This window comes from Dendrobates tinctorius, unplaced genomic scaffold (assembly GCF_039654945.1).
Source record: "Dendrobates tinctorius isolate UK_male_01 unplaced genomic scaffold, ASM3965494v1 ptg000030l, whole genome shotgun sequence".
Lineage (NCBI taxonomy): Eukaryota > Metazoa > Chordata > Amphibia > Anura > Dendrobatidae > Dendrobates > Dendrobates tinctorius.
The window spans coordinates 34,161,294-34,186,468 of NW_027361698.1; the positions used below are offsets into that span (position 1 = coordinate 34,161,294).

The window sequence follows — 25,175 nt, forward strand, 5'->3', positions numbered from 1 at the left end:
AAATTCATTGTGGTAATGTCTAGAACCAAAATTAGAAAAATGTTGTCTCTGTCCAAATATATATGGACCTAACTGTGCATCTAGACATTATCACAATGAATTTTAAACAAAACAATTCAGATGCAGTTGAAGTTCAGACTTTCAGCTTTCATTTGAGGGTATCCACATTAAAACATGTGTCACCCTGTTTTTAAAGGGACCAGAAGTAATTGGACAATTAATTCCAAGGCTATTTCATGGACAGGTGTAGGCAATCCTTTCGTTATGTCATTCTCAATTAAGCAGATAAAAGGCCTGGAGTTGATGTGAGGTGTGGTGCTTGCATTTGGAAGGTTTTGCCGTGAAGGAAACAGGCTTTCAAAGGAGCTGTCCATGCAGGTGAAACAAGCCATCCTTAAGCTGCAAAAACAGAAAAAACCCATCCGAGAAATTGCTACAACATTAGGAGTGGCAAAATCTACAGTTTGTACAATCCTGAGAAAGAAAGAAAGCACTGGTGAACTCATCAGTGCAAAAAGACCTGGGCGCCCACGGAAGACAACAGTGGTGGATGATCGCAGAATAGTCTCCATAGGGAAGAGAAACCCCTTCACAACAGCCAACCAAGTGAACAACACTATCCAGGAGGTAGGCGTATCAATATCCAAATCTACCATAAAGAGAAGACTGCATGAAAGTAAATACAGAGGGTTCACTGCACAGTGCAAGCCACTCGTAAGCATCAAGAATAAAAAGGCTAGACTGGACTTTGCTAAAAAAAATCTAAAAAAAAGCCAGCACAGTTCTGGAAGAACATTCTTTGGACAGATGAAATCAAGATCAACCTCTACCAAAGTGATGGAAAGAGAAAAGTATGGCGAGGGAGTGGTACAGCCCATGATCCAAAGCATGCCACATCATCTGTAAAACACAGCGGAGGCAGTGTGATGGCTTGGGCATGCATGGCTGCCAGTGGCACTGGGTCACTAGTGTTTATTGATGATGTGACACAGGACAGAAACAGCCGAATGAATTCTGAGGTATTCAGAGCCATACTGGGTGCTCAGATCCAACCAAATGCAGCCAAACTGATTGGTCGTCGTTTCATACTACAGATGGACAATGACCCAAAACATAAAGCCAAAGCAACCCAGGAGTATATTAAAGCAAAGAAGTGGAATATTCTTGAATGGCCAAGTCAATCACCTGATCTTAACCCAATTGAGCATGCATTTCACTTATTAAAGACTAAACTTCAGACAGAAAGGCTCACAAACAAACAGCAACTGAAAACCACCGCAGTGAAGGCCTGGCAGAGCATCAAAAAAGGAGGAAACACAGCGTCTGGTGATGTCCATGAGTTCAAGACTTCAGGCAGTCATTGCCAACAAAGGGTTTTCAACCAAGTACTAGAAATGAACATTTTATTTACAATTACTTAATCTGTCCAATTACTTTTGTTCCCTTTAAAAACAGGGTGGCACATGCTAAGGAGCTGAAACTCCTAAACCCTTCATCCAATTTTAATGTGGATACCCTCAAATGAAAGCTCAAAGTCTGAACTTCGACTGCATCTGAATTGTTTTGTTTAAAATTCATTGTGGTAATGTCTAGAACCAAAATTAGAAAAATGTTGTCTCTGTCCAAATATATATGGACCTATCTATCTATCTATCTATTATATATTGTATATATACAGATCTAGAGTCTGTTACCCTAATCCGCTTACAGAGGACATGTCACTAAGTCAAAAGAGTTCAGGTTATCTTCTCATGTTCCCACTGCTGCCTTGCGTAATCCACTTTTTTTTTTTTTTTTTTAAATCTGCTATACGGTTCCAGAGATATGGATCTTTATATTTAGTACAAATGTTTATGGTCTTTACCAAGGAGACATGGGTCATGAGATTCTCTGGGGGTGCATGTCTTTGGGCTGCCATGCATTATTACCCTGCTTCTGAAAGAGGACGTTACCAGTGTGAGACATGTAACTGACACAGAACTGTAGAACTGAACTTTGTCTCATGACAAACACATTTGCTACAGCCCTGCTGTAATATGACAACACTGCTGCACTGTCTGCCTGTGAGATTGAAGCTGTAGGTAAGAGGAACCTGTAAATGTGTCTGGTATAATCACACACAGCTCTGCAGTGAGATCCATTGAGCGGTCATCACATATCACATTGGCCTCCTTTCATTTATAATAAGCTCTGCAGTCAGATTCTCATGCAGATCTGTGTCCTGCCAATTGTCCTGAACAGCTCATTTACATATAAGAAAAATATGGATTTCTGTGGAAGAAGACCTCAGATCACAGATAACATATTATTCAGCTTCCTATGACCTTCGTGGCCATAAAGGCGGCTTAGGTTGGATCCTAATGACTGATTCCCTTTAACTATTGGTCATCTTTATTTTATCTTTTTTTTCCAAAGCTGAGCTGTTATCCAAGCTCTTGCCTTTCGGCAGACGACTTGAAGTATAGAATGACTCGTGTCTCAGCTGACGGTGCCGATATTTACGTGGTCGAGCATGGCTGTGCTACAAACATTAAGGTAGGGTCTGTGCATTTATGTCTCAGCAGAAAGCCACTGGAAATGCTGCCATCTAAGCACGTGTTTCACTAAATACTTTATTATTATGTAATTCGTTTTATATGTCCTCACAGATGAGGGACCTCCCACTAGGGCACCTACTCTTAAGAGAAAGAGTTGCTGTAAATGAAACCTTCTGCTCTTGGGGTCTTAAATACTGCATTTAATCTGCTGGGAAAATGTGGATGCCCAGATCACTCTTAAATGTGAATTCCCGTCTCATAAGAAGATGGCTATTGCTAGGTTATACCATCACTTTATGATAGCTGGGGTCTAACTTTCAATGATTTTAGGAAAAAAATGGATGTAATGCTTGTTTAGCATTGTGTCTTCTAAGTTTCCCTTCTGCAGTGATGCTCCCAGCCACCCAGCTGTGCTGGAAACGGCTGATACCCCAATTAATGTAAAGAAACCCTCCCAGCTGGATTTAAATATAATTTTTCTAAATATCTATGTAGTGTGAGTGCATTAAAATTCTTAATGAATGGTACTTTGAAGTCACATGGTCCAGAAGAGGCCTAGAGAGCTGCTGGAAACCATAGAAGACAGTTATTGGTAAAGGTTAGGGAAATTTTTTTAGCTGGAACAGCTATTTTAATTAAGGGAAAAGTGGAAATATACCAGGACAAAGGGTCTGCTATGTCTTTACTCCAAAACATGGAGAAACCTAGCAAGAACATATTCTACTTGCCTTCATAGCCAACTTTCTCCAGCACTGCATCTTAGTGGCTAAGATCATTGTTGGTGACTTCTACATTCCATATATGTGCATATATGATTCTCATTTTCGTGTAACCGTTTGGTATTGGGATCCTAATAATGATTAAAAACATTTAGTAGTTACTTTGTAACAGTTTCTCGTCTCCATTTTGAGTTTTGGATCTTTTTACGCTTTGATTCATTTTATAGAACAATGCCCTTTTTTTAACAGATGGGTGCTATCCGGCTTGCGAATTGTAACCTCCACAACCAAGCTGTAGGTGAAGGTATTAGTGCAGCGGTTCAAGATTTGCAGCTGAGACAGTACATTGAACAGCTGGACAGTAGCAGATTGGGACTCCAGCCTGCAGTTTTACGTAGAGCCTATTGGCTAGAAACGGGCTCTCTGGTTTTAGGGCTTATCACAGCAGATATAGCCCTAGCTGCGGACCATTCTTCTAAACATGAGGTACAAAGGCACTTTTTGGAAAGTCACGACAGCAGGACTAAAAGGTGAGTCAGTCAGAATTTCTTGGCATTTGTGGAATCCATAGCAGTCATTCCAGATAAATTATAGACGTCATGTATTCTTGTAATGTAGAGTTTTTTTTGCATTTCAATGTCATTGTCTAAATATGATGTAGAAATGGTATACTGTAATTACAGATAAAGTGTATTGTAGCAAATAATTATGGCCTGCAAATGATAGAGTCCAGTTTTCTGTAGCATACTTAGTTGCCCTCACACAACTGACCAATTACTGATACTATTCATAAATGAGGCAAGATGGCACTCAAAAGAGCAGTTTATAGCAGGGCCATTAAGGATAGCAATTCAGTTTGATGGTCACAATGCAGAAGGAGGTGTCAGGGAAGATCTGTCTTGTCCATGAAAGATGGAATCCTGGACCAGGCCGATAAGTGGAAGGCCAGTCACTTGTCAAAGAGCCAGTGATAAATTCAGACAACTACACATAGAATAGGTTCTGGGAACTGACAAACATTAGTAAAGGGTATTGCCATCTTCATAGATGGGTATTGTTTGATAGTGCTCGTAAAAATAATCAATATATTGCTTCTCAAAACTTTCAGTTTTCTTGAAATATTGTTTGGTTTACAGTTCTTTGCCTCAGTTTTTGGAGCGAACAGTGCTGTACAGCGACCCTGGTCAACTTCAAGGCAGTGATTACAAGCTCAATAGAGCAGTGTGGCTATTTGGCCACTGCAGCTAAACAGCAGGGGTGGTCTGTCTCCTAGACAACGGCTTGTAAACAAAAGAAATTAAGTATTAAATTTGCAAGATCATTTTCCCTTTCATTATACTACTTTGGGGCTTGCTGTCCATAGAGGACTCCTTACTATTAGAGTGAAGAGTCGCTTCCCGAGAGCTTGAGGTTACCCAGCCACCATACAACCTTTAAGTCTTTGAGCAACACAACCTTATGGAGATGCATTAAATTAGAAGCTATTTTGGCTTTATCATCTACCTTCTAACCTCACAAATCTCTTATTTTATCCTAATTCTAGGCTGTGGTTCCTATGGCCTGATGACAATGTGAAAAACAAGAGGAGTAGAAATAAGTGTGGTTGCCTCGGGGGCTGTCGTTTTTTTGGTGGCACCACAACAGGACTTGACTTTTTTAGATTGGAGGAGCTGACACCATCAAGTAGCTCTGCATTTTCAAACACTAGTGCTGAGTCCGATATGTTCTACGGACAGTCTTTACTGCAACCTACTGAATGGATAATTTCTAAAGAAATGCCCAAAGCAGGGGAAGGTCGGCATCATGATAAATCGATTTGTTTTACAGTTTTTGTATTGTGTGTCTTACTCTATGCATTTATTATGAACTAGATGGTGGCCCGATTCTATCGCATCGGGTATTCTAGAGTCTCTGTTAAAATAAAAAATAGTTATATACTCACCTTCCGACGGCCCCCGGACTCTTTCTCCTCACCACGCTCCCGATTCCAGTAATGCTTTGCGCGAAACACCGCTGATTACGTCGCTCTCTCGCGAGAGTGACGTCATCTTCAGCCCTTCTCGCTAAGCATTACTGGAACCGGAAGATGCCGGGCGCGTGGTGAGAGGAGAGAAAGAGTCCGGGGGCCGTCGGAAGGTGAGTATATAACTATTTTTTATTTTAACAGAGACTCTAGAATACCCGATGCGATACAATCGGGCCACCATCTAGTGTATTATACTCCTGTTACACCCAGAGCTGCTGTCACTGTTCTGCTGTTACCTAATGTATTATACTCCAGTTACAGCCAGAGCTGCAGTCACTGTTCTGCTGTTACCTAATGTATTGTACTCCAGTTACACCCAGAGCTGCAGTCACCATTTTGCTCTTACCTAATGTATTATACTCCTGTTAAAGACAGAGCTGCAGTCACTGTTCAGATCTTACCAAATGTATTGTACTCAAGTTACACCCAGAGCTGCAGTCACTGTTCGGCTGTTACCTAATGTATTGTACTCCTGTTACACCCAGAGCTGCAGTCACTTTTCTGCTGTTACCTAATGTACTCCTGTTACACCCAGAGCTGCAGTCACTGTTCTGCTGTTACCTAATGTATTGTACTCCAGTTACACCCAGAGCTGCAGTCAATGTTCTGCTTTTACCTAATGTATTGTAGTTCAATTACACCCAGAGCTGCAGTCACCGTTCTGCTCTTACCTAATGTACTATACTCCTGTTACAGCCAGAGCTGCAGTCACTTTTCTGCTCTTACCTAATGTATTGTACTCCAGTTACACCCAGATCTGCAGTCACTGTTCTGCTGTTAACTAATGTACTCCTGTTACACCCAGAGCTGCAGTCACTGTTCTGCTCTTACCTAATGTATTGTATATGTACAGGACTGTGCCTATGTTATGAGCGACGCAGCAGTGATGCCTTTAACGGCTGTAATGTGCCTGTACAATAAGCGATGCGGCCGTGTTGCCGCAACGACTAAGCGACTGTCGCTGATTGGTCACGGCCTTACTGCCGCGACCAATCTGCGACGCAGGATTTCAGTTACAGACAGACATGATAAGACAATTATATATGTATAGATTGTACAAGAACAGATGTTTAACTGAAGAAAACTATTGTATGCCTACTTGGGGTACAATTATCATAGATGCTGCATGTTTTGTTTGTAAAAGTTATTATGCAACGAGCCCTGAGAAGTGTGTGTTTATTTTAATGCAAAAATATGTTGCACTTCACTGAAACATACTATGACTCATATAAAAAATAACACTGATTTTTTTTTTTTTTTTTTTTTTTTTTTTTAAAGCTAAGACTAATGGCTGTAAAAGAAAGGAATGGGACTCCAGATCTGTGGTGATAGAGATTGAAAGAAAAGCGCAGCACATGAGCCTACAAGTCCCATTGCGTTCTCATAGCTCGTCATCTTCTGAAGAGAATAGCAGCTGCAGTGCTGCCCTTCCTTTGCTGGCTGGTGAAAAAGACAGTCCATCTTCTATTACAGAGGAAAGTATAGGACAAGTAGACTATCCATCCAGAGTAAAGTCACAAGAATCCCATGGGAGGTGAATACCCTTTCCCTTATGTTTTATCGTGTGACTTATTTGCCAGAATGTTTTTATGTTAATAATTTTGATTTCTATAGCGCCAACAAATTTTGCAGCACTTTACAATTCAGAGGGAACATGTACAAATAGTATCAGAAATTACAGAATAACACATAATTCAGCAGATACCAAAAGAAGTGAGGGCGCTGCTCACAAACTTACAATCTATCTTAAATTATTCAAAGTGGACAGTGATCCAAAAGAAAACAAATGATTTTCAAGAACTGCATAGACCATAGGACATGCCTTCCTGATCCCTATTATTTATAATAGAGATCTCTGCATTAACTAATTACAGTCAGTTGCATAGCCTACCATTAAATAAAGTAAAAATGCCTATTAAAGGGATTGTCCGGCTTTCTGTATAATTTGTGTGTGTACCTAGGCTGCAGAATGCTAACAGTTTGTAATATACCTCCTGGCAGCATTCTGCATGGTTCCTATGTATCACACTTAATCTGGTGAGCAGCTGTCTCCTGATTCTGGAGAAGCTGCTCACCCCCCAAATGGAGTTTTCTTTTCTGGCAGAGACTGGTGGTAATGGCTCCCAGTTTCTGCCAGACCCTCCCCTTCCTCCTGCTCCAGCCTCCCCATTCAGCACACAGTGTAAGGCAGACCAGGAATGACTCAGCTGATTGGACTAACCAGAAATAAAAATGCTTCTACATAGGTGACTATAATATGCTGTGTGCATCCCTCCCTCATCCATCCATCCATCCTTCCATCCATCCTTTCCTCCCTCATCCATCCTTCCCTCCTTCATCCATCCTTCCCTCCTTCATCCATCCTTCCCTCCCTCATCCATCCTTCCCTCCTTCAGCCATCCTTCCGTCCCTCATCCTTCTTTCCCTCCTTCATCCATCCTTCCGCCCTCATCCTTCTTTCCCTTCCTCATCCATCCATCCATCCCTCCCCCATCCATCCATCCTTCATCCATCCATCCATCCATCCATCCTTCCCTCCCTCATCCATCCTTCCCTCCCTCGTCCATCCTTCCCTCCCTCCCTCGTCCATCCTTCCCTCCCTCCCTCGTCCATCCTTCCCTCCCTCCCTCGTCCATCCTTCCCTCCCTCCCTCGTCCATCCTTCCCTCCCTCCCTCGTCCATCCTTCCCTCCCTCCCTCGTCCATCCTTCCCTCCCTCCCTCGTCCATCCTTCCCTCCCTCGTCCATCCTTCCCTCCCTCCCTCGTCCATCCTTCCCTCCCTCCCTCGTCCATCCTTCCCTCCCTCCCTCGTCCATCCTTCCCTCCCTCCCTCGTCCATCCTTCCCTCCCTCCCTCGTCCATCCTTCCCTCCCTCGTCCATCCATCCCTCCCTCATCCATCCATTCATCCCTCCCTCATCCATCCATCCATCCATCCTTCCCTCCCTCATCCATCCATCCATCCATCCCTTCCTCATCCTTCCCTTCCTCATCCATCCTTCCCTTCCTCATCCATCCATCCCTTCCTCATCCATCCATCCATCTATCCATCCCTCCCTCATCCATCCCTCCCTCCCTCATCCATCCGTCCCTTCCTTATCCTTCCCTTCCTTATCCTTCCCTCCCTCGTCCATCCATCCCTCCCTCGTCCATCCTTCCCTCCCTCCCTCGTCCATCCTTCCCTCCCTCCCTCGTCCATCCTTCCCTCCCTCCCTCGTCCATCCTTCCCTCCCTCCCTCGTCCATCCTTCCCTCCCTCGTCCATCCTTCCCTCCCTCGTCCATCCTTCCCTCCCTCGTCAATCCATCCCTCCCTCGTCCATCCATCCCTCCCTCGTCCATCCATCCCTCCCTCGTCCATCCATCCCTCCCTCGTCCATCCATCCCTCCCTCCCTCGTCCATCCATCCCTCCCTCGTCCATCCATCCCTCCCTCGTCCATCCATCCCTCCCTCGTCCATCCTTCCCTCCCTTGTCCATCCTTCCCTCCCTTGTCCATCCATCCCTCCCTCGTCCATCCATCCCTCCCTCATCATGCCTCCCTCCCTCATCCATCCCTCTCTCCTTCCACCCTCTCTCATCCATCCATCATCCATCCATTCCTCCCTCATCCATCCATCCCTCATTCCTCCCTCCCTCATCCATCATTCCCCCCTCATCCTTCCCTCCCTCATCCTTCCCTCCCTCATCCTTCCCTCCCTCATCCATCTCTCCCTCATCCATCTCTCCATCATCCATCCCTCCCTCATCCATTCATCATCCCTCCCTCATCCATCCACCCTTCCCTCCCTCATCCATCCACCCTTCCCTCCCTCATCCATCCACCCTTCCCTCCCTCATCCATCCACCCTTCCCTCCCTCATCCATCCACCCTTCCCTCCCTCATCCATCCACCCTTCCCTCATCCATCCACCCTTCCCTCCCTCATCCATCCACCCTTCCCTCCCTCTTCCATCTATCCTTCTCTCCCTCATCGATCTTTCCCTTCCTCATCCATCCAACCCTCCCTCATCCATCTATCCCTTCCTCATCCATCCATCCCTCCCTCATCCATCCTTCCCTCCCTCATCCATCCTTCCCGCCTTCGTCCATCCTTCCATCCCTCATCCATCCATCCTTCCCTCTCTCATCCATCCTTCCCTCTCTCATCCATCCTTCCCTCTCTCATCCAACCTTCCCTCCCTCATTCATCCTTCCCTCCCTCATTCATCCTTCCCTCCCTCATTCATCCTTCCCTCCCTCGTCCATCCTTCCCTCCCTCGTCCATCCTTCCCTCCCTCGTCCATCCTTCCCTCCCTCGTCCATCCTTCCCTCCCTCGTCCATCCTTCCCTCCCTCGTCCATCCTTCCCTCCCTCGTCCATCCTTCCCTCCCTCGTCCATCCTTCCCTCCCTCGTCCATCTTTCCCTCCCTCGTCCATCTTTCCCTCCCTCGTCCATCTTTCCCTCCCTCGTCCATCTTTCCCTCCCTCGTCCATCTTTCCCTCCCTCGTCCATCTTTCCCTCCCTCATCCATCCATTCCTACCTCATCCATCCCTCCCTCATCCATCCATCCCTCCCTCATCCATCCCTCCCTCATCCATCCATCCCTCCCTCCCTCGTCCCTCCATTCCTCCCTCATCCATCCATTCCTCCCTCATCCATCCATCCTTCCCTCACTGATCCATCCCTCCCTCATCCATCCATCCCTCCCTCATCCCTTCCTCATCCATCCATTCATCAATCCCTCATCCCTCCCTTCCTCATCCAACTCTCCCTCCCTTATCCATCCACCCCCCTCATCCATCCACCCCCCTCATCCATCCACCCCTCCCTCATCCATCCATCCCCCCTCATCCATCCATCCCCCATCATCCATCCATTCTTCCCTCCCTCATCCATCCTTCCTTCATCCATCCTTCCCTCCCTTGTCCATCCTTGTGTCCCTCATCCATCTTTTCCTCCCTCATCCATCCATCCATCCCTCATCCATCCCTCCCTCATCCATCCATCCCTCCCTCATCCATCCATTCATCCCTCCCTCATCCATCCATCCATCCATCCTTCCCTCCCTCATCCATCCATCCATCCCTTCCTCATCCTTCCCTTCCTCATCCATCCTTCCCTTCCTCATCCATCCTTCCCTTCCTCATCCATCCTTCCCTTCCTCATCCATCCATCCCTTCCTCATCCATCCATCCATCCATCTATCCATCCCTCCCTCATCCATCCATCCCTCCCTCCCTCCCTCATCCATCCGTCCCTTCCTTATCCTTCCCTTCCTTATCCTTCCCTCCCTCATCCATCCATCCCTCCCTCCCTCATCCATCCCTCTCTCTCCCATCTATCCCTCCCACCCTCATCCATCCATCCATCCATCCATCCATCCACACACACATCACTATTGACTGAGGTTCTGCAGCACTGTAGATGTGATGTGGGGACATGTGAAGCTCTGTCACCACTGTGAATGTTATGTAGGGACATGTGAAGCTCTGTCACCACTGTGGACGTGGTGTGGAGTGCAGTGATTGTGCTGCTTCCTGCAGGCACAGTCCACTGATCTCTTATTTCCAATACTTGTGTGATGACAGAGGTCAGCGCAGGGCCAGATTATTGACAACCAATGAATGTTTAGAGGGCGAGGCTGGATACTGAGGGCAGGCGGTGCCAGCTCTGGCTATGAGGTTAGATAATAAAGCAAAGGTACCTGTCAAGTTTGGTAGAGCCACAGGTAAACAAAGTTGGTGCAGGAAATGAAGTAAAATTCAGGAGAAACGAATGGCTGGAGCAAAAAACTAAATTTATAGGGGTGTTGTATATCACAATACAGCACAGATTAGCCTTAAAAAAAAATTTGTATTTCGGCGTCGGACAACCTCTTTAAAGGGAACTTGTCAGCTGTTTTGACTGATATAAGATGTGGCCACTGCCTCTCAGTTCTTATCTACAGCATTCTATAATGCCGTATATAAGCCCCTGATCCGACCTGCAAGATAAGAAAAATATGTTTTATTATACTCACCCTTTTGGGGGGGCGGTCCGATGTGGTCCGGTCCGATGGGTGTCGCAGGTCTGGGTCCGGCGCCTCCCATCTTCTTATGATCGCCGCCCTCCTGCTTGTATCGTCACTTCCTGGCATCGTGCTCCTGCGCAGGTGCACTTCTCTGCCCTGTTGAGGGCAGAGCAAAGTACTGCAGTGCGCAGGCGCTGGGCCTCTCTGACCTTTCCCTGCACACTGCAGTACTTTGCTTTGCCCTCAACAGGGCAGAGAAGTGCTCCTGCGCATTAGCGCGATGCCGGGGAGTGACGATGCAAGCAGGAGGACGGCATCGCCAGAAGATGGGAGGCGCCGGACCTCTGACACCCATTGGACCGCCCCCCGCCCCCCTCCGGGTGAGTATAATAAAGCTTATTAAAACTTATTTCTCTTATCTTTCAGGTCGGAACCGGGGCTTATCTACAGCATTATAAAATGCTGTAGATAAGCCCTGAAAGGCGGTGGCTGCATCTTATAGCGGCCAAAAGAGGCGTCAGGTTCCCTTTAAGGTATATATTTCACAAGATTTTTCCTAACATTTATGCTGACAGTGCAGTAAAGTCTTCTTATCCTTCCCCATTCTATCAACGCCTTCAGTCATCACCGAGTCCTATTTCATAACTTTAAGGTTCGGGCAATGAAGTATTGCTTTCATATTTGGGGGTTAAGGACTGTGATATTGGTGGCCTATCCATAGGACATTGAAACTTGGCCTAAAGTTTTATTTGTTTTGCAAGCCTTTTCTAATAAACATCAAAAATCGATTTAAGCTAATTATCATTTGTTGTCTCATAGTTTTAGCGTTCCAGTTGAAGCTTCAGATAGTAGTCCTGTTTCTCCAAATTCTCAAGAAAGACCTGTGATTCATTCTCCACTCCGATCTCCTCTGAAGCGCCAAGCATCTGTGTGCTCGACAAGACTTGGCAGCACAAAGAGCCTTTCTGCTGCCTTTTATGGGGACAAAGCGCCAGGACCCGTCGGAGTTCAGTTTAGTAGCGATGTCTCACGCAGTGATGAAAATGTCCTTGATTCGCCAAAACAGAGGAGGAGTTTTGGTTCCTTCCCTTACACTCCATCAGCAGATTCTAACTCTTTTCATCAATACCGTTCAATGGACTCCAGCATGTCAATGGCGGACAGTGAAGCCTACTTTTCTGCAGCTGAAGAATTTGAGCCTATAAGCAGTGATGAAGGCCCTGGGACTTATCCTGGGAGAAAAAGACGGAAAAGGCAGGCTCAAAATATTGACTATAGCCGGGGTTCAATTTACCATAGCGTGGAAGGTCCATTAACTGCTGCAGCCCAAGGAGAAGACAGGCTGGATGCAAGAACATTGCCAATCCGAACTCATGCTTCTCAGGCGTCATTTGTTTCTGCTTTAGGGGGAGAAGAGGAGCCCTTGGAGCATATTTTTCCAATGGAGGCTGAGAAACCCACAGATCATGAGCAAACATCTCAGCAGCCTATAATGTCTTGTTACCAAAACTATCTGAGCCAATTTCAGGTGTTTAACTGGTCTGTCAAACATCCCACAAATAAAAGAACATCAAAGTCTTCTCTGCACCGACCCTTAGATTTGGATACACCAACTAGTGAAGAAAGTTCAATGTCTTATGAACAGCTCTGTGTCCCAACTTTTAAGGTAGGTCTAGTGGTAAAACTGGTATTATCATCTGTACTGTCAATGGACTATTTCTTATAAATAGTTTTATTTCATCTATTTTCATGGAAATTAAACACACCTACATGAAACATTTCACACAAACATAAATATACACTTTTAATAGATAGGAAAAACAGCTGTGCCTGGATCCTTGTGTCAGTACTGCACTAGGAAGCACTGTTTGCATTTAGAGTTTACGTGAATAGATTTGCAGGATCTGGGCCATTGGCCAGGTCTATAGTCTATGCTCACTGGACAGGAGCCCTGAGAACCGCCTCTGTCATCCCAACATCCACGGCTCTTCTTTTGATTAGCCGGCTTGGCGTGATGCACATGTGACGTCACGAAAGTCCTGGTAAATAAAAGAAGAACCGTGGATGCCGTCAAGTACAAAGCTGTTCTCAAGGCTTATATCAGGTGTCCATGGATTACTGACATCGCCGACGAACTTAGTCCTACTAGTCAATTTGCACCAATCGTACTCCATCCCACTTGACACTTACAGAATTTGTAAAACCAGTGCTTGCCATCTTATGTAGCCTGATTTTTTTTTTTTTATTGTATTTTTTGTTTGTATTTCAAGGTTGTAAAACAAGGTCTTTCAGCCAATGCTTTACTTGACAGGGGGATGCAACTTATGGGCAATTCCTCAAGGTGAGTTATAAAACCTTCAGATGTACCCTGTCATGGGACAGATATAGAAAGAAATAAGTAGTTACTACAGTAACAAAGGCATGATGATTTATTATATGTAGCCACCATTAGCATGTTAATAAATTGAGATTATTGAGTATTTCGCCTTGCAATAATTTACCCACAAGCTCTGTGGCCAACTCAATAAAATGGAAGACTATCATAGGATAAAGTTTGACTTCTATTCTTTTGTAAGTGCCATCACAATGATGGTTAATATACTATTTATTTATTTATTTTACTCACTTAATATGGTGCCATTAATTCCACAGCATTTTCCAGACATTATCATCACTGTCCCCATTGGGCCTCACAATCTAGATTCCCTATCAGTATGTCCTTGGAGTGTAGGAGGAAACTCATACAAACTCCTTGCAGATGTTGTTCTTGGTGGGATTTGAACCCAGGACCCCAGCGCTGCAAGGCTACAGTGCTAACTGTGCTACTGAGCCACCATGCTACACTATATACATTGTAGTGTGCATAAGTGTTTTATATATGTTGGCTTTTTCGGTGGCACACCTCCACTAGAGGCCCATGAAATAAGTATAGTTGATGAAATAAGTATAGATATGTTTAAAACAAATCCTTATTTGATATACCATGTTTATTTATGCAGGGGTTAATTATATTTCATTCTTTTTGGTTAGCACCCCTTACACTCCTTTGGAGAAAAAAGCAATGGACAACACAGATGATGAAACAATAACTGAAGAATGGACCCTGGATCAACCTGTTTCTCATACGCGGACGACAGCCATTGTAGAAGTAAAAGGAGCAGTGGATGTTGTTTTGAGCCCCCTTGTAGCAGAAGTTTTAGACAGGTACGTTTGGCTTTCCTTTAGATCTTGTTGAGCTTTATTTTCGTTCCGCAAAATTTGATGGGGAAAAAAAAGGGGCAAAAATGATAAGGCATTCTGATTGAATGGTTCTGGTCTACACTAATTTGGTGATAGTCCTATGCACTATATAATCGTGTGCAGATAATGTAGAATTAACGTATCTACTATCAATGATCTTCATTTTCTCCCATCTCTTGGCCTCATTGATTGCCAAGTGAATGAAAAATACATCTTCAAGCATTATTGTGCCATCGGAGGCCATCACTAAAAGGTTTTTCTCAAGTTGTTTTATTTTCAAGAATAATCACTCTTTTTGATGCTGAAAGTCCCATTTAGATGATCGCATAACCTGGGATCAAACTTTTGTAGGAACACTCATTACCTATATATCTCTCTTAAAAATCATCGTTCTTTCACTTAACAACAAACAATCCAATCCTAGTTTAATGATTCATATAGTGTCGTGTAAACCAGGCTTAAGACCTACACTTCTTTAGGATCTATTCACACTCTGCAGTGCAGATTTATAGTACTGGTTGGGCATATAGGTTGAGCGGATGCTCAAGACTTGCCTAATTTAGATACTTTTAATGAGTTATCCAAGCTTGGGACAAAAGTCTTCAATCACTCTGTGACTGCAGATTTGTGATAAGTGCACTGCACACGCCGTCATGATTTCCCTGGTTTAACGATGCGAAAAAGCAGTTATGTAACTGCATGCATGTGATTTTGAATACTTATGGTCATTTACTGACTAGGCGTGTTTGTCTTCTCTCAATAGAAGTTAATTGAGAAAAGCCAGACATGTCTAGCCAGCGCGTGACTGCAAGTGTACAAATCATATACATGTGGGCACGTGTTACCACCAGTTCACATCAACAATACCAGGGATCATGACAGCATGTGCAGTGCACTTACCATCAATCTGCAGTTACATAGAGTGGTTGCAGACTTCTCCAATCACTTCATTGGGGGACGCAGGAAACCATGGGTATATGCTGCTGACACTGTACACACAAAAATTAGCTCCTCCCCAGCAGTGTACACCCACCAACTGGCACGACGTTAATACGTTTAGCTTAGTTTCAGTAGAAGGCGGACATGGGTTTTTCAGTAGACCCATATCTACCTCGGTTTTTGTCATTTTTCACTAATGATTTATCTTTTCTTTTTCAGAAGGTTTTTCTTCACTAACATCTTGGAGGGAAACGGTGTGAATAGTCACTCTGTTATCCCACTTAAAGACCGAGAGTACTGCATGGACTGTTACCCCGTATCCTCGTCTGTTTATCCGGCAGGACTCTAACTCCACGAGATGTGTTCAGATGCGCCGGAGGACGGTCCTGGCTCCCCCATCCCTGCCCGCTCGTCTACCAGAGCCAAATGGTGTCAGGAGGTACAGACATCTGGCCATCCAGCTGCAGAGGTTTGGACGTCGGCTTTGTTTCCTCTGTGATAGGACATCTGAGGAATCGGCTTCCGTAATGGAGAAGTAATTTTTCTCCTACAGATCCCCTTTCTCTCCTTCCCCCTGTGCAGGCGGTGGTATTGTCAGCAAGAAGCAAGGTCTTTCTTGCCGGTGCCATTTTCTGACCTCTGTGACGCTCTCCTCCCCTACACTGGCCTCTCTCCTTTCTCTAGGCCCTGGCATTTGTGCGGCCTAGCTGCGACGTTCGTTCCACCCCCTCATTTCCTCTCCATGGTGTGGGCTTTCCTTGCGCCCGGCGCCGACACGACCCTCTTCCAGGATTAACAAAAAGGTCCAACGGTTCGTATCCAGGTCCCGCAATCCTTTCGTGGAGGGCGTCAATGCTCTTGCAATACCGTGGCCACGGTTCATCCTTCCTTATCAGCTCCCGCCCCTTCCCCTTCTTCCCAAACTGTTGAAGAAGATCAAAGCAGAAGGGGTGCTGGTCATTCTAATAGCACCGGATTGGCCCAGGAGGGCCTGGTATGGTCTTCAGCTTATTCACAATCACCCCTTGGAGACCTCCAGACAGACCAGATCTGCTTTTTTAGGGACCCATCTACCACCAAATTTCTCGTTCACTCGATTTGATGGCGTGGCTGTTGAAGCCGCCATTTTAAGAGCTTCTGGGTTCTCTGAGCTTGTGATTTAGACGATAATATATGCTCTGAAGACGGTATCATCTCTAGTCTACTGTCAGACCTTCTTCCATTGAAGTGAGAATAATCACACTGCACCTATGATTTCTATCTTCTTCTCTTCTGGCCTTCCTTCAAGCAGGACTTGATGCAGGTCGTTCTCTCAATTCTCTGAAGGGCCAAGTCTCTGCATTATCCATTCTTTTCCAAAAGAATTTAGCTTTGTGTCCTCAGGTCAGTAGCTCATGCAATTTCTCCTTATCGATCGCCAGTAGATCCCTGGGACTTCAACCTGGTTTTGGAGGCTCCCCTTTGTCATTTAGTCACCCCTTAGAACTGCTCACGGAGGTCTCCCTGCTTCTTCTGTTTTGGAAGGTGGTTTTTCTCATGGCCACCACTTCCATCAGGTGGGTTTCGGAGCTGGCGGCTCTTTCTTGTCGCTCACCCTTCCTTATTCTGCACAAGGATAAGATGATTTTACATCCTGTACCTTCTTACTCTGTCGCCTTATTGGGGGACACAGAACCGTGGGTGTTATGCTGCTGTCCACTAGGAGGCGACACTATGCATAATCTGAAAAAGATTAACTTTGGCTCCTCCTCTGCAGTATACACCCCTGGACGCATCAGCCTTCTCCAGTTTTTGCTTAGTGTCGCAAGGAGGCACACTTAAGAGTTTTTACTCCGTTTTTTTCCTTGATTTTTTTTTTTTTTTCAACGGATTACAGATGAAGAAAAGCGGGTCCCCAGCGAGACTCCCGGCATGGCTCCCTCCTCGGTCCCCTATTAAGGGGTACCCGGTTGAGGTCGAGACGGCTATTCCCCATGTCACTCCTTCCCCAGTCCCTCGGGTACTGGCTCGAAGTCGAGACCCCCCCCTCCTTCCCCAGTTCCCTTGGGCTCTGGGTTGAGGTCGAGGATAGGATGAAGCCCCCCTGACGGTGACAGCAGCACCCTCCCTAATCCCCCTCTGGGGGCATTAGGTTGAGACACCGCAGGTAGGGCCTGTATCAGGCACCATTCGGCCACTTACAAGTCCAGGGACCCCAGCCCAGCTGCGGGCTCCTGTTGGGACCGGGGGAGGTGCAGGCAGGCATGGCACTTGTCAGAGACAGGGCTCCCTGCGCCCCTGTCTCTGTGGCAGCACCAGCTGCATAGCGCCTCAAAGGGACCACCCACAGGGCCCAGGTGGCCCTCATGTCCCCACCGCTAGCCTGCCGTTCAATCCGGGGGGGTCTGGTTTGAATCCAACCCCCCCCCCTGGACAACCGCGCCGTCCTGGAGCCCTTCTGGGCATGAGGTATCAAGTTTAGGCCGCGGCTTCGACCTAGCCCAAGTCGCTGCCCTATTCCCGCCCCCTGGCCCGCCCCCCGGATGACGAAAATGACACTCTGCAGTGTCATAGAAGGGGCGGATCGAGGCAGAAAGGGCGCGCTTTTACATAGCTCAGCGCGCCCTTTTCAGCTCTCCGCCCCCTTCCCCCTCCACCTCAGAATCCCGGTGGTCATCTTGCTGCAGCAGGAAACATAGCTGACAGCCATACAACAGTCTCCGGGGGGCACAGGACTGTGATTTGTCGGCGCTGGACTTAAGGGCACACTGGTGGGGTAAGATCACAGCTGGGTTCTCTTTACTCAGCTGTGCATTCATATTACCTATAAGTTCTCCCCTTTGCATAGCCCCTGTAGGACCCTGCTAGCCAGCCTCTGTGCATGATGCCGGGCTCAAGGAAGAAAACCAGGCAAGAGCAATCTGCACAGCCTGCAAGACCACTCCCCAGGGGCAGCACGGACCCACACTGCCGGGACTGTGTACAAAACACTGGGTCAGAACCAACGCTTCTGCGTCTTCTTCCATACCGGAATGGGCTACTCAGATGTTGCAGTCTATAACACAGTCCATACATAGCCTGACCTCTACACTACTGCAGGCTTTGCAGGGTCATGTCTCGGCTATGAACGTTACCCAGACCACCGGCCGTTCTAGGCCGAGCGTGACTGCATTCGTCAGGTGGCGGCCGCTAAGCAGCTTGAGCCTTGGCCGGAACCCAAATGGGAGACCAGCCCGCGCTAGCAGGTCCGGGGTCATGCGTTTAAATCTCGGGGACATGCCACTTCCGACAGTCTCAGACGTAAGCGGACCCACAGGTCGCATTCATCTGCGTCCTCACATAGCACTCGGTCGTCCCCCTCCAGGAAGAGACACAGTGGCTCCAGGTCACCTAGTCCGTCCCCTGACAGAGACAGACAATGCGGATCTCCGCAACGATTTCCGACCACAGACTCGGAAGGCATATGTGACTCTAACCCAGACAACGAAACAGAGAATTATCTCGTCTCTTGTCCCCCTAGCAATACTGCAATAGTTGAGGATATCGTCTCTTCCATCCTTCGGGTGCTGGACATTTCAGATCCAACCCCGGAAGCACCAAAACACAAGATTTCCTTTGAAAGTGTTCAGAAACCATCGAAGGTCTTCCCTAATCACCCGGAATTTCAAAAAATCCTTTCTAAGCATTTTTTGCAGCCTGAGAAAAAATTCGCCAATCGCAAGTATTTGGAAGCAAATTACCCCTTTCCACAGAAAGACACCAAGGATTGGACAGATTCGCCTGAAGTGGACCCTCCAGTCTCTAGGCTGGCAGCACAAACGCTTCTCTCGCTGCCGGACAGTTCAACCCTCAAGGACACAGCAGACAGACAAGTCGAACGCATGGCTCGTTCAATCTTTGAAGCGGCAGGTGCCTCTTTGGCTCCCGCATTTGCTTCAGTTTGGGCAGCCAAGGCCATCATGGCTTGGGCTGATCTATATTGCAAAAGGGCCTTCAACCGTCAAATCCTCAGCTGGCGGACCAGGCGGTGCAAATTGCAGTGGTGGCAGATTACATGGTCCATGCAGCGTTGGACTCTGCAAGAGGAATAGCGGGAATAGCATCAAACGACATCACAATCCGGCGTATTCTCTGGCTAAGAGAATGGAAAGCGGACGCGGCCTCAAAAAAGTCCTTAACAAATCTCCCGTACTTCAGTGGCCGTCTTTTCGGTGGAAAGCTGGATACAATAATATCCAATGCTACGGGGGCAAAAGTACTTCCCCAACTAAGACCAAAACGCACGTTTAAAAGGCGTAATCAATCTCGTTTCCGATCCTTTCGGAATTCTTCAGGCTGGTCCGTCTCACGCCCAGCACAAAACCGTAATCGTTCCCCCCGCAGGGACAACACACGTGCGGCACAGAGGCCGGACAGGAACTGACAATCAAAGACAAGCCAGGCAAAACCTAAAGGAGGAAAACCTCAGACTTTTCCCTCATCCTGACTCATGCCCTCTGGAAGACACCCCACTTGTAGGCGGACGACTGCTACTCTTTCAGCAGGTCTGGCTGCCTATTACAGAAGACAAGTGGGTCAAAGAAATAGTGTCTTCAGGATACAAAATCGAGTTTACTACCAGCCCACCGCACAGGTTTTTTCCCTCTGTCCCTCCAAAATCCCCGCTCAAAGCTCAGGCCTTCCGTCAAGCGGTTTCTTTCCTCCTGCGAGCAGGAGTCATAGTGCCAATCCCAGCAGAAGAGCGCTTCCGAGGGTTCTACTCCAACCTGTTCGTGGTGCCCAAGAAGGGAGGCAGCGTCCGACCCATACTAGACCTCAAGCAACTCAACAAGTATGTTCGAGTTCGTCACTTCCGCATGGAATCCCTCCGGTCAATCGTTGCGTCTATGGAAAAAGGAGAATATCTTGCCTCCATAGACATACAGAACGCATACCTGCATATACCGATTGCTCCCGCCCATCAGAGGTTTCTCAGATTCGCAATCAACCAAGACCATTACCAGTTTGTGGCCCTCCCGTTCGGTCTCGCCACGGCTCCCAGAACATTTACAAAGGTCATGGCAGCTACGATGGACGTTCTGCACTCCAGAGGCATAGTAGTCGTTCCATACCTGGACGACCTTCTCATCAAGGCCCCCACCCTCAAGGACTGCGAGGTCAACGTCTCGATCACGATCGACACTCTGACGCGCCTGAGATGGTTAGTCAATTTACAGAAGTCCTCGACTACCCCGAGTCAGTCTCTGACCTTCCTGGGGATGCTATTCGACACTTCCAAGGGTCTGGTGATCCTCCCCAGGGACAAGGCACTGGCTGTCTGTCTGGGAGTTCACACACTCCTCCGCAAGTCCCCCAGATCTCTCCAGTATGCCATGAGAGTACTTGGCAGGATGGCAGCAGCAATGGAGGCGGTACCATTTGCCCAGTTTCACCTCAGACCCCTTCAACTGGCCATCCTCAAGTCCTGGGACAGGAATCCGTTCTCCCTCGACAGGGAGTTCCGGTTATCAGCAAACACCAGGAGGTCCCTGCACTGGTGGCTCAAGCCAACCTCGCTTGCAAGGGGAAAATCCTTTCTCTCCGGTCAATGGAAGGTTTTGACCACCTACGCAAGCCTTATGGGTTGGGGCGCGGTGCACCTACATCAGAGCGCAAGGCAGGTGGTCACCAAGGGAATCGACCATGCCCATCAACATCCTGGAAATTCGGGCCATCTTCCTGGCGTTGAAAGCCTTCCATCACTTGCTGGCAGACTCTCATATCAGAGTACAGTCGGACAATGCCACGGCAGTGGCATATGTGAACCATCAAGGCGGCACCCGCAGCATCCAGGCGATGACCGAAGTAACGCGTATCCTACAATGGGCGGAGGCTGCAAGGTCGGTACTCTCCGCGGTCCACATTCCGGGTGTGGACAACTGGGAAGCCGACTATCTCAGCCGACAAGGAATGGACTCGGGGGAATGGTCTCTCCATCCCGAAGTCTTCTGTCAGATCTGTCATCGTTGGGGGACCCCGGACGTGGATCTGATGGCATCCCATCTCAAGGCCAAGGTTCCCAATTTCATGGCCAGGACGCGCGATCCGCGGTCGCTCGGAGCAGATGTCCTGGTTCAGGACAACCCAGTTCCAGCTTCTGTACATTTTTCCACCCCTCCCCCTGATCTCCAGAGTCCTGAGGAAGATCAAACAAGAGGGTGTTCCCACCATTCTGATCGCTCCAGACTGGCCCAGGCGTACATGGTACGCCGACGTCGTGCAACTCACAGCAGACGCCCCCTGGCGTCTTCCCACACGTCCCGACCTCCTGTCACAAGGCCCGTTCTTCCACCAGAACTCAGGGGCTCTCAATTTGACGGCGTGGCCATTGAGACCTGGGTTTTGACCCAAGCAGGTTTTTCCACCGGACGTTGTTAAAACCATGATCAGGGCTCGAAAGCCAACTCCAGCCAGGATTTACTATCGTACCTGGAAGATTTTCTTCACATGGTGCGACTCTCGTGGGCAGATTCCACTTCCCTATTCTCTTCCAAAGGTCCTCGGTTTCCTTCAGTCAGGCCTGGACGCCGGGCTATCCCTGGGCTCGCTGAAGAGCCAGGTGTCAGCGCTCTCAGTGCTCTTTCAGAGGCGTATTGCTAACAAGCCGCAAGTGAAGACTTTTCTCCAAGGGGTTTCCCAATTGGTTCCCTCCTACAAACGTCCGTTGGAGACGTGGGATCTCAACCTGGTCTTGACAGCACTACAGTCACCTCCTTTTGAACCCCTTAGGGTGGTCTCACTCCGCTTTCTATCACAGAAAGTGGTTTTTCCTGGTGGCAATCACCTCGCTACGCAGGGCGTCTGAACTTTCAGCTCTTTTCCTGCAGACAACCCTTCCTGGTTTTTCACCAGGACAAGGTGGTTCTCCGTACAGTACCATCCTTCCTTCCGAAGGTCGTGTCCAGCTTCCACCTCAATGAGGAAATATCACTACTGTCTCTTTGCCCGGCTCCCGTTCATAGGGTAGAGAAGGCTCTGCATACGCTTGACCTTGTCAGGGCATTGCGTATTTACGTGTCTAGGACTGCTCCCTTCTGGAAGTCTGATTCACTTTTCCTTCTTCCAGAAGGCGTTCGCAAGGGCCTACTGGCTTCCAAAGCCACCCTTGCTAAGTGGATCAAGTCCACCATTCAAGAGGCTTACCGCCTCAACAATTCTCCCCTTCCGGCCGGTATCACAGCACACTCTACGCGGGCGGTAGGGGCCTCTTGGGCCATTCGGCATCAAGCCTCAGCACATCAAGTGTGTAAGGCAGCCACTTGGACTAGCCTGCACACATTTACAAAACACTACAGAGTGCATACCCAGTCCTCAGCGGATGCGAGCCTGGGTAGACTGGTCCTGCAGGCGGCAGTACCCCAAGTCTAGAGGACTGTCAGCACAATATTCGTCCACTGCTTCCCACCCAGGGACTGCTTTGGGACGTCCCACGGTTCTGTGTCCCCCAATAAGGCGACAGAGTAAAAGAGATTTTTGTGTACTCACCGTAAAATCTCTTTCTCTTAGCCTTTAATTGGGGGACACAGCTCCCACCCTGTTGCCCTTGCGGGCCGTTGTTACGGTTGGGTTCTCATATTGTTGTTTGAGCCTGTTTATAGTAGCCTTTTTTTACAGGCATGGTTATGTTTCTGGTATATTCCTCCTAATGCTTTTGCACAAAACTGGAGAAGGCTGACGCCGTCCAGGGGTGTATACTGCAGAGGAGGAGCCAAAGTTAATCTTTTTCAGATTATGCATAGTGTCGCCTCCTAGTGGACAGCAGCATAACACCCACGGTTCTGTTTTCCCCAATTAAAGGCTAAGAGAAAGAGATTTTACGGTGAGTACACAAAAATCTCCTTTTTCTTCCCAGGGTAGTCTCCGCCTTTCATCTCAATGAGGACATTGTAATCCCTCCCTTCTGCCCATCACCAGTTCATCCTCTGGAGTGATTCCTGAACATGTTGGACCTGGTCAGGATGATGTGCGTTTACCTTACTAGCACCGCCATCTTCAGGAGGTCGGATTCAGTCTTTGTTACCCCTGAGGGTCCTCGCAGAGGCCTTCCGGCATCCAAGGCCACAGTTGCTCGCTGGATCTGCGCAGGAATCTTGGAAGCATTCTGGATTAAGGACAGAGCACCTCCCCCTGGGATTAAGACCCACTGTACCTGAGTGGTGGGTGCCTCTTGGGCTGCTCGCCTCTGGCATCTGCCTTCCAACTTTGCAAAGCGGCGACAAAGTCCCTATTCACACGTTCGCCAAGTTCTACACGGTCCATACCTACGCCTCGTCAGATGCCAGCCTAGTTAGGAGAATCTTACATCCGATAGTGGTTATTTCTCCAACCTCAATGTAGTTTTGTGCTCTTTCCCTCAATAGCTACTGCTTTGGGACGTCCCATGGTTTCCAGTGTCGCCCAATGAAGGGATAGAGAAAATAAGAGTTTGATTACTCACTGTAAAATCTTTTTCTCGGAGCCTTCATTGGGGGTGATAGCACCCTCCCAAGCTTGACAACTGTTTTGACTTTTTCTATTGTTACGGTTTGGTTTTGTGTATTTTCTTCTATGTTCTTCTATTGCACGTGGCTTCTCCTACTCTACTGTTTTCTCACTAACTAACTTAGTGCCAGTTGGTGGGTTTTGCACTGCTGGGGAGGAGCTAATTTTTTGTGCATAGTGTCATCTTCCTAGTGGCAGCAACATACACCCCATGGTTTCCTGTGTCCCCTAATCAAGGCTCTGAGAAAAGGATTTTATGGTGAGTAACTAAAATCCTATTTTGTCCCAAACCTGGACAATCCATTTAAGGCCTATACTATGCTCACTCTATTAGCAGTATATATTAGAGGTATAGGTTGCCCATCTGTTGTGGGTAAAATTTTTGAAGGTTTACCATTATGGAATATCTCAATGTTAATAAATGTTTAACTCCATATCAACATGGATTTATGAAGGATCGCTCCTGTCAAACTAACCTGATCAGCTTCTATGAGGATGTAAGTTCTCAAATGGACCAAGGAGAATCATTGGATGTCATTTATCTCGACTTCTCTAAAGCATTTGACACTGTCCCACATAAAAGATTGGTAAGCAAGATGAGAAAGCTTGGGCTAGGGGAAAATGTGTGTAGATGGGTAGGTAGCTGGCTTAGTGATAGAAAACAAAGAGTGGTTATTAATGGTGCATACTCAGATTAGGCCAGGGTTGCTAGTGGGGAACCACAGGGTTCTGTATTGGGCCCCCTACTATTTAATATATTTATTAATGATCTAGTGGATGGCTTACACAGTAAAGTATCAGTATTTGCAGATGATACAAAACTATGTAAGGTAGTTAACACAAAGGAGGACAGTTTGCAACTACAGAGAGATTTGAGTAAATTGGAGAATTGGGCTGAAAAATGGCAGATGAGGTTTAACACAGATAAGCGTAAGGTTTTGCACATGGGAAGGAGAAACAGATGCTACAATTACTTACTAAATGGGAAACTGCTGGGAAAATCAGACATGGAAAAAGAGTTAGGCATCTTAGTCAATAAGAAGCTAAATTGGAGTGCCCAGTGTCAGGCAGCTGCCACCAAAGCAAATAGGGTCACGGGATGCATTAGAAGAGGTCTGGGGACACGAGATGAAAACATAATTCTCCCTCTGTACAAATCACTCGTCAGACCACACTTGGAGTATTGTGTGCAATTTTGGACGCCGGTGCTCAAGAAAGACATTAC

General features: G+C 47.3%; 1 protein-coding gene across 2 annotated transcripts in view; it reads left to right on the top strand.

Annotated features, from left to right (window-relative positions):
* The window catches only part of BLTP1 (bridge-like lipid transfer protein family member 1), a 451,393-nt gene that overhangs the window by 165,559 nt on the left and 260,659 nt on the right, over nucleotides 1-25,175 (top strand). For both annotated transcript variants that reach the window (XM_073572011.1, XM_073572012.1), the window contains exons 24-30: nucleotides 2,416-2,535; nucleotides 3,506-3,786; nucleotides 4,800-5,050; nucleotides 6,561-6,816; nucleotides 12,092-12,938; nucleotides 13,543-13,613; nucleotides 14,303-14,476. In XM_073572011.1, the coding sequence (XP_073428112.1) occupies nucleotides 2,416-2,535; nucleotides 3,506-3,786; nucleotides 4,800-5,050; nucleotides 6,561-6,816; nucleotides 12,092-12,938; nucleotides 13,543-13,613; nucleotides 14,303-14,476 (2,000 nt within the window). The remainder of the gene's footprint in view (nucleotides 1-2,415; nucleotides 2,536-3,505; nucleotides 3,787-4,799; nucleotides 5,051-6,560; nucleotides 6,817-12,091; nucleotides 12,939-13,542; nucleotides 13,614-14,302; nucleotides 14,477-25,175) is intronic.